The following is a 13,614-nucleotide window of genomic DNA, read 5'->3' as shown; positions in this document are numbered from 1 at the left end:
ATATAGTGATAAAACAAATGGCATATTGTTTCTTCTTCTAGTTCACAGAAAGTGCAAGAATATTGAATATCTAGTCTAAATCTCTTTAATGTCTTTTTTGGATGGATGGATGTTTTTTTTCTGCAGTAACCGAATGGGTCCTTCACAACACGACGTATCTTTTTGAAACCGGAACTGAACCTGCCTCAGTTTGGTTTGCTCCCGTTTGAACCAAATTCTGTCCGTGTATGCTTGTTCACTTCAAGTAGAAAAATGCTGTCTATATTCAAGTCCATTCCCTCGCACATGGTAAGAGATGATTAGCTTATTTGATGGGGAGCTGCATAGTTATGCTAGCTATTTATTCATGCTTTCTATCAAGCTTACTAGCTAGTGCAGTGGTTGAAGTTGGTAACAGCTGCTAGCTAACGTTATGATGATATTCTAAACAGCTAACGTTAGTTGACCAACCATCCAATGTTTCTGATTTTCTTTCCACGGAGTGACATATCAAACACGAAGTTAACATGTTGTCAGTTGTTAGCTGATATTTTGGCCCGTATGTGACTGGACTTACAGTTAAATTAGCTCCATCTAAAGTTGTTTAGTACCGTTAGCTTTTACCTTTAACGTTAGCATCGCCAGTAACATTACGTTTTATTTTTCATTACTCTAGCTTTATTTAACCTGCTAATAAGGTTAGTGTAACGTTAAACAAAGCTATTAGGCAACACCCAAGTTTCACCGGGCTATTTATTTTGCACAGCTGGACTAGCTGGGGTCAGGGTACCGGGACTTCGATATTTTTTAGGCATAGACCGAAGTCGAGTATCGAAAAAAAATCCCTTGTCATTCAATACCATATTTCAATATCTAAGAAGTAAGTCTCATCATCGTCAGTGAGCCAATAAGCATGCAGTATGCTTATACCAAGATCTAATAATGATTCGCAGTCTACACGTTGTAGGATGCAGGTATGTTATGCACATATAGGTACACATCTATGTTATGCACATAGACAGGGCTCACGTGTGTGTGTGTGTGTGTGTGTGTGTGTGTGTGTGTGTGTGTGTGTGTGTGTGTGTTGTTGTATTTTGAGAGACTTGACTACAGTGTGTGTCACATAGGTGTTAAGGAGCTGGGGGGGGGGGGGGGGTATTTGTAATGTAATTTCTTTTTGTTGAAATGGATTTTATGAAATTGGTTGGTCACTGAAGGAGCTGCTCAGTGCTATCAGAGTCCTGCTTGGGGTGGGACCATAGACTGTAAAAATAATGGACAAAGCTTCCAGGCCTGAAAAGTGAAGCCTATGTGGAAGTGCCTTAAACCTGCATTCTATCTAATTTCCAGCAGAGGGGAGCTCCACTGGTTGAAAAAAGAAGTCTGTTTCTATAGAAGTGTATGGGAAAATCCTTCTTACTTGATTTATTACCTCAATAAACATTTCCCTAAAGGGTTTATGGCCTCAATTGCTAATTTCAAGTCTTCTTCAAGACAGCATGATGCTCATTTTGTAAATTATGGTCCCATTTGTTTTAAAATTGACAAAAAAGCAAGGGATGCTTTAGGGGCGTGGCTACACGCCAACCTGTTAATCAGGACAGAGGCTTAGCAATGCTAACCATGGCACTGGTTACATTAAAATAGCCATGAAGTTGCTTTTGGGTGTTGTCCGTGATTTCGTCTTAAACACTGACCCTCTCACAGTGTTTTCACTTTATCAAAGTTAATGGGAACAGGTGGTTGCCTAAAATGTCTTGTTCAGCGTTATGCCAACCAAGCTAGCTAGCTAGCTACTGCTAGTGTCAGCTGGTAACTAAGGTAAAGCTGGTAAATCTCCACTGGATGACTCACTTCAGAAGGGCTGAAAATCAGCAACTTTCCGATTTTAGTGTTTAGCTTAGCTTAGCGCCATTGCAACCATAAACACCACTGGCTTGGCCGTGTCATCCTCCCCAGCTCCACCCTCTCGTCAAAAATCGCCATATCCGGTTGCAAAAAAACAAGATAGCGACGCCTGTATCGCCAAACTTGAGGCTTCAAAACGGCAGTCCACAAACCAATGGGTGACGTCACGGATGCTACGTCCACTATTTGTTAGTCTATGGGTGGGACATGTTATCCATCAGGGATGATAGCTTTGCCATCATTCTCCTTTTTCCCACCACCTCCACTGGTTCGAGGGGGCATCCCAGGACAGAGCTGGCAGTCGAAATGCTGCTGCCTCAGCGGACCACTATACAGAAGACTGCTTATTAATGTGGCCTAAATTATGTTTCCCCATCCCTTGTGTTACAGGATTATAAAGGCCAGAAACTGGCTGAACAGATTTTCCAAGGAATAATACTCATCTCAGCGGTAACTAACCATGACACATGCAAACTAGAAATTCAAACATCCCACTAGAATGCCATTGTATTTTCACCTTGTTTCATGTTCACTGATATTATTTGTATTGTCTTTCCAGGTGATTGGATTTGTGTATGGTCTGATCATTGAACAGTTTGGTTGGACAGTGTACATCGTCTTGGTTGGTTTTGCTGTGTCCTGCGTGGTAAGTTGTTTCGATCTTTTGCGTGCTTTATTTGTGGGGAAGGGACGATACGTTGTGCACCCAAGATAAATAACTTCTGTCAATGTACATTGTTCAGTTAACACAAGACAACGCCATAGACCAGGACAGTACAACAACATTTTTGCACATTGTTAGCCGTCTTGTGGTTGTATACCATGTAAATACTTTTTCTGGGGGGCCATAAACAGCCAACATTAATAATTTCTTCTCTTTGTTCTTGGCTGTAGTTGACGCTGCCTCCATGGCCTATGTACAGAAAGAATCCTCTGTCCTGGCAGCCAGTTATACCAGAGACCAGCGGGGAGTCCAGCCAAAAACCTCAGGAAACTCTCAAGAAGAAAAAGCATAAATAACTCAGAACTGTCTCTGCCTGGTTGTTAATACATCCTTTATTTCGGAAACTATTTTGAATTAGGTCCCACAGTTCACATTTTCGGCATTGAGGAAGCAAATTTTGTTGCAGTGTTTGTCAGTCAATAACGAAATAATCGTGTCCAAATAATAAACATCGGATATTCTCTGTTTTATAAACGGGATGTTTCATTTGTATTTTTTTTTTTTTTCTGCAGGTTTGTTTTATTGTGGTGCTCAAAATTTTGGAAAATAGGTGTAAACAAAAAGATACATTTGATTTATTAGAAAATATTCTAATGTTAATATCTACAATGCATCTACATAATATTTTGTTTAAAAAAACTACAATACAGCAGCAGAAGTGAGATCTAGTTTCTTTAAAGATACAGCATAGGTAAAACAATTGAAATTCTAGTCTGCATTATAAACAAATGAGCCACTATATCCACAACAAAAAGTAGAAAGACGAGTGCTTTAACATGACTCAAAATCTTTGCATAGACATCCTGAAAATGACAGGAATAATTATGAATTCTCTGTTTGAAGAATGAGGTAAAAAAAAAAAAAACTTTACAAATTCATTAACATATGATTGCTTGCACAAGAGCAGTAACGTGGCAATCCCATGACAAAACCTGCAAGCATCAATGATTATTTGCATGCAAGAATGTGGCAATGCCACACAAGCAGGATGGTGTTTTGGCAGGATACAAATTAATTTTCGTGAACAATATTGACTAGTTGTCACTTAATACAAGTTTCTACTTGGAAGCTGAAACATTTCTCCCAAAGACAAAAGTTTCCTGTTGGAGATCTGTTGCCTCTTCTCACAGTTGGTGTCATGGAAATGCAAATGTTTGCTCCCTTACAGTATATACAACATTTTCTCTAAACCTTGATGGCAATATCCTCAAAGAATTTCAGCTGCCTCACCATCACAGCATAAGCTTGGTACTTCTCATCCCCCATCTGGTCACGGAGGCACAGCTGCAGTGAGAAAAAGGAATGCCAACTGTGATCATTTTGGAAACAGGACAGCGGAATTATTTTTTGAGTTCTATACACACTGGGTTTTGAACTTCGCAGAGAAATTGATTACATTGTGCATAGGCAAGTTAATCTATTCGGAGGTGAGATATGGACGGAATAACATACAATTTAAATTTTATAGTTAACTTATTTTAAACTAAGTCAGTATAACTTATTTAACTTGCAGCCCCATTTATTTGTGGATGTCAGAACTCTAACAAAGAAAACCATTAAGTTTTGTCTATGTAAATTGTACACTAGGCTTTCATCTTTGTGACTTCTGTTGTCTTCTCGTATAGAAATGCACAATGTGGTGGCCAGTTAGCTCAGTTGGTAGAGCGGGCGCACGTGCAGAGGTTTATTCCTCGACGCATAAGGTCCAGAGTTCGAATCCGACCGTGACGGTTTTCCTGCATGTCTTCCCCCCTCTCTCTCCCCTTTCATATCTCAGCTTTCCTATCCAATAAAGGCTGAAATGCCCCAAAATTTAAAAAGAAAGTGTTTTACTGAAGGAAACCATAAAATCCCTGAGCATTTGCAAAGCATTGTGCACAAATGAACAAACACATTGCCTTACCTCCTATTTAGTTGCTCCTCCTGAACACTTAATGTTACTGAACATTTTCAGTTAAACCATGGGTACAGTGTATATGACTTGGCGTGGTGCGTTTTACTTTTTTTTTTATTTTTTAAAATCATACTTCTCGTTTGGTGTCATCCTCCACCTCCATGATTTCCAGGACTCTGTCCAGCAGCTTGACCCCGAGGCCCTTCACCACATCTGTTCTCAGGTGTTCTATCGCTCTCCTTATCTTGGCTGGACCAGACGTGGAGCCTTTTCGGATAAAGAAGCTGGTTAAACACAAGGAAGCTTCAGGATGGCGGATCAATGACAATAGAATTTGATCAATTATCTAACCGATTGGTATTTCACCGAGTGACAAGTTCTCCGCTTCCTCTCGACCCTTCCCATGAAGCACCAGGGTGTCTCTGTACTTCCTGTTCAGTTTAAATTCTGGCAACGCAGTAGAGCCAAATCTGCCTTTGTCCACCTCACTCATACCATCTCCATTATCCATTGTCAAAGTTTGGGTCATCATGTGGACTAAATCCTGCATGTCACTGGATTCAGTCTTCCTGCAGATGACCCATAAATCATGGATTAAACAGCAAATGTTATTCAAGCAATGTGAAACAGCAAATGCGTTAACATAGACTATCTAGAGCAGGGGTGGCCAACCAGTTAGGTATAAAGAGCCACAAAAAAAAACGCACCATAGCAAAAAGCCACACATACACATCCACACTACAACAGCAACAGTGTCTTCCAGATCTAATGGCAGTCATAATACATAGCAGGTTTCATAGTTTTTTTTCTCACTTAGACTGACTCAGTGGGAAACCTGACAGTCTTTGTTATCTACAATCCTTTTCAGGTCTTGCTTGAACTCGGTTGTGGCCACTCGAAGCAACTCTCTCACTCATTTGTCACTAAAGGGGCTTTCAAACAGTCGGATTCAGCAGTGAAAGGGTTAACGAGGAAGGTGATCTGTGGCCGCTGTTTTTCCTCAGGTTGCAGAATCTGTCCTCAAAACTCTGCTGCATTATTTTCCATTTTAAAATAATTGGCAAATGTATTGGCAGATGCATTCAAATGTGTTTTTTTTTTACTTATCTGAAATACTGTATGTTTCAGAAAAGTTAAAAACAACAATCAACCAATGACACAGCCCCCAGCCACACAGTAAGAGCCTCACAGGAGCAGGCAAAGAGCCGCATATGGCTCAAGAGCCACAGGTTCGCCACCCCTGATCTAGAGCTAATAATATGAAAGCAAAGCAATATGGTGACTACTTTCGAGTTGAGGTGAGCTGCACTTGTTATTTTCTCCTGTCTTGTCAGCTCTCACCTTTCCCTGCAGTCTCCCTCCGAACGTTCTGTGGAACTTGTGGATGAGCTGCACTCGTCTTCATCTGACCTTCGCTCCTGCAACTTATCCTGCTGTAATGAAACATTCCACTGTTGTAACAGACATGTTCACACAGACATTTTGACAACAAAAAAAGAAAAAAGCTGCACTTTCATATGGCTCTTTGTAGTTTTGCTTATTTAAAGCTAATGTACTTGCATTTACTACATGTTGTCTGGAGTTTGCACCTTCAAGGTTGAAAGCACTTAATTGGAAGTTGCTTTGGATAGTTTATCGGCGTTGTTTTAAGCCCCCAACATCTCCTTCCAGGCAGTGCTGCGACCGTTGATTTCAAGGCACCTAACCATAACCATAACCGTTGCCTAATCCTAGACGTCGGGGGCTTAAAACACAGATAAAAGCGTCAGCTAAATGACATGTAATGTAATGTAACTTCTGTTTTAAATTCACTGTAAAACCATCATATTAGACTCACAAGGCACATCTAACCTTTTTTTGTCATACCAGTAGACATTCAAAAGTGCAGTATCCTTTGTATGAAGTACAATTGAATGTCACAGTGATGGGGTGTCAGTACCTTACAGTCGGTCTCAGTGATAGAGTCTGAAACAGATCTGGTATAGGGAGCATTGTAGTGCTCGTCCTTAGTGGAACTGACATCATAAGATGCCCTTCTTACAACACTAACACCTGTGGAAAGAGCAGGAAAGTATTCAAGACAAAAAAGTCAACTACTACAAACTATTCTTTTTTTTGGGTTTTATAGAGCTGCAATGCACAGAATATTTTAGCTAAAATGTGCATGTATGTTTGTTATTAAGTGTATATGTGTGTATCTAAGTACGTGCATTTTCCAGGATTACCGTTTTGTTTTTTTCATAGCTTTATTTAAGCCTCCTATAACTTTACTTTTTTTGTTATTGGTCCAACTGTAAAGAAAAAACAGTATGTACCTGGTTTGCTGGCACTCTCCTGGGACTGCCTCAGTCTTCTTCTCTCTCTGGCAGACAGAGGACGATCCTGAAAATAAAATTGAGCCATAATTTCTCATTTTCATATTGTTTTGTATTACATTCACATCTTTGCAGTAATGTGGCTTTATGCAGTGCGTGAGTGGAGGGGCACTCTCACCTGTGGCAGCGCTAAGAATCCGTCCTTAGAGGAACTAACTGATGTGGAGGTTGCAGCTACACTCGCCTTCTTGGCCTCTGTGCACCTCCGACTCCTCTTCCTCCCTTCCACGGCTATGCCCTCAACAGGAGGTGGAGGTAAAGGTCTAGGAGCAGCCACCTTGGACTAACAGAAGACAAAAAAAACATAAATGAAAATTAACATAAATTAAGATATAAAGAAAAAAAGATTACTTTATTCAACCTCACTGACTGTTGATCATTGTGTTATTCTCAGGTTACTACAGTACTACAGAAACATTTACTTATTATAGGAGGATAATTCCAACAGTCATATCTTCACTTGAACTCAGCATAAATTGTGTTCCTTTACAAATGCATTATGATGGTAAGTTTGAGGAAAATCAGCAGACTCAACAGTAGTGGAAAAAAAGGCAGATCGATTTTCTGGGGGGTGAAAACTTCTTTTTTTCATGTTTCCCATGTTATCCCACAAGGCACTAGCATTTAGGCTAAACTGAATCCTGTAACTGAACAGATTTTTTCCAAAGTTTCAAATCCCTAACATTAGCTCCTGTATCTATCTTTACCGTGTCATGATCCCCATGTATCCGTCTTATGTCGCTCTCTGTGTCCTGCTGTGATATAGATGGTTCTGATGAGAAGTGAAGGGGACTTTGGCATAGAGTGATCAGACTCCGTTTACTGGCTGGTAAGGGAGATTCCTCCCCAACAGGCTCCTGAACACAACACAATTACACTTTTTCCCACTGTGGCAAAAATCTTCCGACAACACAAGAAAAACTTCCTGAACTTTGTGCCATTGGATGTTAGCAGTGTTACACACTCAGCTAGGCTTATGGGCTTTATTCTGGCAAAAGTTCACAGAATGAGCACAAGAACTGTAATGCTCACCAGTGATGGGGGGAAGGGCTCTAACAGCTTTTCAGTAGATTCAAAGCTTTCCTACAAAGACATATATTAACACACATTTTAATATAGACAAGAATACTTCATGAGAAAACAACAGAAATACAGCTCTATTACTAAGAGCACTTACTTGTATATCTGAGGTATGGTGTTGTGTCGGAGCTCCCTTGAGAAGGGTAACAGTGTCACTTTTATCGTCCATATTCACTTCCACAACTACTTTCATACTTTCTGTATTGCATTTGGGTGCAGATCTCCTCTCAAGGATAGAAAAAGCCCCCTCTCTCTCCACTTCCAGCTTTGGGTTCTGCATGTCAGCCTCTTTAAGTAACTCCGTGGTATCATCCTTATCATCCACATCTGACATCCGTTTCTCCCCACAGACAGAAAATGTATCCCCAGGGTTTGGTGTGGCCTGTGGATGAATGTCTACCAATCCATTGGATGACATCCTCTCGTCTGCTCCGCGACTGCCAACACCTGATACAGACTTCAGAGGGGGCTTAACAGGGGAAGGAGGGGGAGAAGGATCTGGTTTCCCTCTTCCCTTGCTGTCTTTGTACACACTGTGAGTCACAGGTTCATTACATGCACGGAGGTGTGAAACAACTGCCTGAGGCCCCTGCACCTGTCTCTTCACACGCTCCTCATCCTCCTGCAGTTGGAGATCAATATTAATGTTGCTGATGGTTGCCAGGGATGCGATGCTGGATTTGAGAGCATCGGGTGAGGAGGATTCGGGTGGCCGAGGTGTTTGGACTGTAGTGCAGTCTGCGACGCTGTTTTGAACTTTATGTTGTTGTGATTTGTCTTCTTTCTGAGGATAAAGAGAAAAAACAAAAAACATAATAAACCCGGACGATTCCCTGCCTGACATCCGAAGTGAAGAAGCTTGGATAAACAGCTTTGACTATCCATAGTAATGGTGCAATCCGGTTTTTGACATCTCACTACTTTGATGGCCAGGATAAATCCACACACACATACAATAAATATACAACAGTGGAACTTATTCAGGACTGAATTGATTGATTTGGAAAACCTGGATGCAATGTCATGTATTGTATAAATCTAAAGATAATGCTGCAAGAACATAGATGTACACATGTTCTATTGATTCTGTATAAATCAACAAAAACTGTACAATTCAGATTCAGATTCATTAAAGGTGCCCTGCCACACGTATTTCATTACTTAGTGGTAATGTTCTACCATGGACTCTGTAACATTTTTTTGTGTGGAAAAAAATGCCTTGGTTACCTTGTTTCAAGCCATTCTAGTGTGGTATAGAAAGCCTGCAGAAAGACTCAGCTCGATTTGTACCAGTTCTCCATTCAACGAGCTAAGCTGCTTGACTCTGATTGGCTAACAGCTAGCCAATGAGAGCCTGGCTATCAGCATTCTTTACCCAGCGCAACTGAGTGAGCTCATGAATAGTAATGAGCTCAGGCAACACCACGTCAGACTGACCAGCTTTTGTAATTGGCCTGATTCACGACATAACACAAACACATATGGACCTAACATATTTCAAAAAATGCAAGTAAAAACGGTTTTGTGTGGCAGGGCACCTTTAAGATTACAAATATGAATACCAGTTATCGTTATGGCTGCCTATTTGCCAAGCACAGTAGCTTACTGTTAGCATTAATTATAACCGACATTGTTCAGGTTAGGCCAATGCATTACCGTCCATGACAGCCATATTCAACAGGCAAACCATAAAAGAGCATTTCATTTCAACAACTAGCACGACTAAGTTGGCATGGTCATAGCATAATACAATACTAGGAGACTTAAAAACTGTGGGAATATTCTAAAATATTATAGTATTATTATAGAGTTGTCTGTGTTAAACCAGCCTTGCTATTCTCCAGTCACTCACCCGTTTCACCCTGGCTGGAGATTCAGGCTGGGGACTTCTCTCAGGTTTTGTCAGATATGACACCACAGACAATCCACTGTTGGCCCTACAATCACCACTGCCAGCCACAGCTTTCTTTCTTGACTTGGCTGTTTTTCTGGTAAGAACCAAAGCAAACATAAACATTTAACATGTATTACATAACGATTTATCGTTCCACTTTATGCTGGCAGCTCACTGTTGCAGAGCAACAACAACAAAAGGAGGGATAAACGAATATCTGACGGTAGAAATAAATGAAATTTGCACACAACAAATAGCTTTAAAGAAATTAGAAACAGCAAGGTGTTTTGCCGTCAGTGCCACCTACTCTTTAGTGGCCTCAAGGAACATGGCAATTTGTCGTTTAATGTAAGGCTGCCTGAGGATAAGTTTGACATCAGGCCTGTCTTCAGGTCTCTTACACAGCATGCTCCTGATCAGTTCTCCCAGCTGGGGATCATACCTACTGGGCATCTGTGGCAGCTGATAAGAAAACCAAAGAAAATGTTATAAATCATTGTGAAACTATTTGTGCCATAAATTATATTTCTAGAATCAGAAACATAACTATAACTATAATAACTATATATATATATTAACTAGAAGAGAATCAACTATTAAACTCCTAATCAAGATGGCTAAAGTTACCAATCGATAAACCCACAGCTTTTTTATCCGTGGTTACACGGGACAAGGACAAGACTATTGCAAATTCAAAACAATGTCCTGGGACTATATATGAAAAATATATGAATAATATATATATATACAAAAAGATGATTGCCATTCAAACTTGAACTGAACAGAATATCAAAATATATGTAAAAAGATGAAACCCACCTTTCCTTCTACAATGCGATAAACCAGCGAGTTCATGTCCTTGGCATTGAAGGCATGTTTCAGTGTGGACATTTCATACACACAGCAACCCAGGGCCCATACATCTGACTAGAAAAAAATAACATCCATTTGTAAAACAGTTCCTATGACAATTCATGAATAAACTACAGAAGATGAGCAGACAACCATATTACCTTGTGGTTATAGGGTTTATTAGAGAAGAGCTCTGGACTCATATAGTAAGGGGTCCCTATGAGTGTGCTGGCCATATCATTCTGGTTCTCCAATACTCGTGCGATGCCAAGGTCCCCAACTTTGATGATGTTGGTCTTGGTCAAGAAGATGTTCTGTGTTTTAAGGTCCCGGTGAAGGATGTTCCTCTCATGCAGGTACTGCAAAGAAATCACAACAGTGACTTCAGATGTCCTGTACTCATATAAAGACGTTAAATTATGTCTGACCTTGCATGGCCTTTACTTTCAATCAATACCTGGAGTGCCATGGCTATCTGGACAAACCACTCCACCACCTGCCTCTCTGGTAAGAGTTCGCCCTTTTGCCGTTTGAGTAGATGATAAAGGTCACCGCCTTCACAGAAACCCATCACAATGTACAGCTGGCAGTCATCTCCTTCCCAAGACTCCCTGTATGTCACAATGTTAGGATGTCGCAGCTGGGACAGAAGCTGCGCCTCCTGCTCTGCAGAACGCCGTTCCCGCTTGGAGGAGGTGGTTAAATTCAGCTTCTTAATAACATACTGAAAAAAAGAAGAAAACAAATGCACAGTTACTCTCCCTGAATTGGAAACTATTGAAACTATACAGTATTTGTCCTTCTATATTAGTGAACATGAACAAATTAAGAAACCAAAACATGTAAAGTCACCATAAGCCATGACACGTTGACACAGGAGCTTCGCACTTTGTTGTTTTATGGCTTGCGTTCAAACTACAAAACTGGCTTTAAAAGGAGGGGGATAACAGTCACCATCATGGTCAGAAGTATTCATTATCCAGCTAAAGAAACTGCGGTTTCTTAAGGTTAAAAATGGGTTCAAATAAATTGTCCCTGTTGTCTCAAACTCTTTAGGGACCACTACAGACAGGAACAATTTTTATCAGCTGTCAAACTGAATGTTATTGCCCTGTGAATAATAACATACATTTATCTTTACTAACATAGACGTTGTTTTGTAAAGTCTTCCAGCGCACTGCATGTGTTTACATTATGTGCTGCTCCACATATCTTAAATATAACAAGTTAAAAGAGCGTAAACAAATCTGTGATGTGATAGCCTAACGTTACTTAAGCTAACTTTAAGCTAACGTTAGTTAAAGCTGGCTGGGTCTTTATAGCGGCAAGCCTGGTGATTATAACATTTCAAGCGACTAGCTAGCTAGCTACACTTGTTAAAACTACGTTACGTTGATTTTTTGAACTGTTGTGGGCTGTACTGAATTCCATTTCTCACCTGTTTTCGGTCTGTTTTGTGTTTCACCAAGTTCACCTCCCCATAGCTCCCTTTCCCAACGACCCTGATGAAAATATAATTATTCATCATTCTTCAATGCGCTTCATAACGCGACCTGAAACGCTGATGACACTACACGACATTCACGGCAAGATTAACAGTTTTATTCCGTCCCATACTCCAGCTGCAGAGAGGAGAATAGCATGCAATCTGTTTGGAAAACTTCGCACTAGCTCACAGTGCCAGCGATGAGATTTTGAAAACGCAGGAAATCAGCAGCAGTCGATAGTTTTTCGTCACTAGGCAACTGGCAGCTCGCTGCCGACGATGGTGAGAGGGTCCAACTAGACCAAAAACAGCTCTGTGTAACCACAGCGCCACCCAGCGTCTGCATGTAGACACGGGAGCAGCCTACTAGCTGCAGCACAGGGCCATTCCATTTATAAATGCCCTCACTTCTTGATTGTACCTTTCCTTACCTTAAATTGTAGGTTACAATGCCATATCGTTAATAAAGGAGGGAAGGTAAGAGGCCTGGGTGTAATAACAACATAGTTGTGTAATCAAGGTTAAATTGGGCCGGGGGCTGTCCTGTAGCCTATGAATTTTATACTTTTCTCGGTCTTAATAATTCAAACAATGAAGAAAACACGTTTTCCTTGTAGATGTAGAGATGTATAAGTATTTTTTCTGTATATGTTTCCTGTAATTCTGGGTCCGTTGCCAACAGTCTGCCAATTAAAAAAGGCAAAGATCTTAAGGGAATTAGGATAGGAAATAGCAAATGGCCAATAAACATCATAGGCCCTAACTGCCACAAGCACGATTGCAGGGCTGTAGGCTATATAAATAAATATATAGGCCTACTACTAAATACTTTTGGGGGGCTTTATTATGGGCCTTATTTTTAAGCAATGTCACAACTAAATTAGTTAAATTGGTTTGGTAATGGATTTTATTCTGTCATGAAACCGTATACAAACAACACACTAACTTGACCAAAGATATGCTAACTCACTAAGACACGGATTACCAAGACAAAAATAAAGCATGCATGTAGCATATGGACACGCGAAAACATCAATGAAATAAAGTCAACTTAAATCAAACCATAAAATATAAATAGCATGCGATAGACTACCTACTATGACATGAACTACTACGACCACCATTGTAGTCACTGTCCCATTATCTTTATTATGACTTTTATTGCCACCGTTCATCACACCGCCTACCAAGAGTCTGGGTCTGTCCGAGGTTTCTTCCTAAAAGGGAGTTTTTCCTTGCCGCTGTCGCAATAGCTACTGCTAATGCTTGCTCTTGAGGGAACCACTGTAATTGTTGGGGCTTTGTAACTTACAGAGTGTGGTCTAGACCTACTATATCTGTAAAGTGTCTCGAGATAACTCTTGTTATGATTTGATACTATAAAATAAATTGAAATAAAAATAAATGAAAAAAATGAAATAC

The 13,614-nt window shown here is 40.4% G+C and overlaps 2 protein-coding genes across 8 annotated transcripts; one reads left to right on the top strand and one right to left on the bottom strand.

The window, feature by feature from the left end:
• The first annotated feature begins 141 nt into the window (after positions 1 to 141).
• Positions 142 to 3,085, top strand: spcs1 (signal peptidase complex subunit 1). The gene is made up of 4 exons (XM_031323690.2): positions 142 to 288; positions 2,278 to 2,337; positions 2,447 to 2,533; positions 2,782 to 3,085. Exons 1-4 carry the CDS (start codon positions 253 to 255, stop codon positions 2,905 to 2,907), a joined length of 309 nt encoding a protein of 102 aa, XP_031179550.1. The 5' UTR covers positions 142 to 252; the 3' UTR covers positions 2,908 to 3,085.
• Positions 2,926 to 12,491, bottom strand: nek4 (NIMA-related kinase 4). Of its 7 annotated transcripts, none has more exons than XM_036002144.1 (16): positions 12,145 to 12,491; positions 11,164 to 11,430; positions 10,868 to 11,065; positions 10,674 to 10,781; positions 10,162 to 10,316; positions 9,813 to 9,948; positions 8,058 to 8,744; positions 7,913 to 7,963; positions 7,588 to 7,737; positions 6,999 to 7,163; positions 6,821 to 6,887; positions 6,445 to 6,557; positions 5,847 to 5,938; positions 4,872 to 5,074; positions 4,639 to 4,772; positions 2,926 to 3,895 (listed from the first exon to the last, which is right to left on the bottom strand). In XM_036002144.1, the coding sequence occupies exons 1-16, from the start codon at positions 12,232 to 12,234 to the stop codon at positions 3,797 to 3,799; spliced, it is 2,715 nt and encodes a 904-aa protein (XP_035858037.1). In that variant the 5' UTR covers positions 12,235 to 12,491; the 3' UTR covers positions 2,926 to 3,796. The 7 variants fall into 7 exon arrangements, with proteins under 7 accessions (XP_035858037.1, XP_035858036.1, XP_035858039.1 ...); XM_036002143.1 differs by having other exon boundaries at positions 4,857 to 5,074; positions 5,847 to 5,935; positions 12,145 to 12,489; XM_031323657.2 differs by having other exon boundaries at positions 3,797 to 3,895; positions 4,857 to 5,074.
• Between the last annotated feature and the right edge of the window lie 1,123 nt (positions 12,492 to 13,614).

Source organism: Sander lucioperca, chromosome 6 (genome assembly GCF_008315115.2).
Source record: "Sander lucioperca isolate FBNREF2018 chromosome 6, SLUC_FBN_1.2, whole genome shotgun sequence".
NCBI lineage: Eukaryota > Metazoa > Chordata > Actinopteri > Perciformes > Percidae > Sander > Sander lucioperca.
This window is presented reverse-complemented; position numbering and strand designations above follow the sequence as displayed.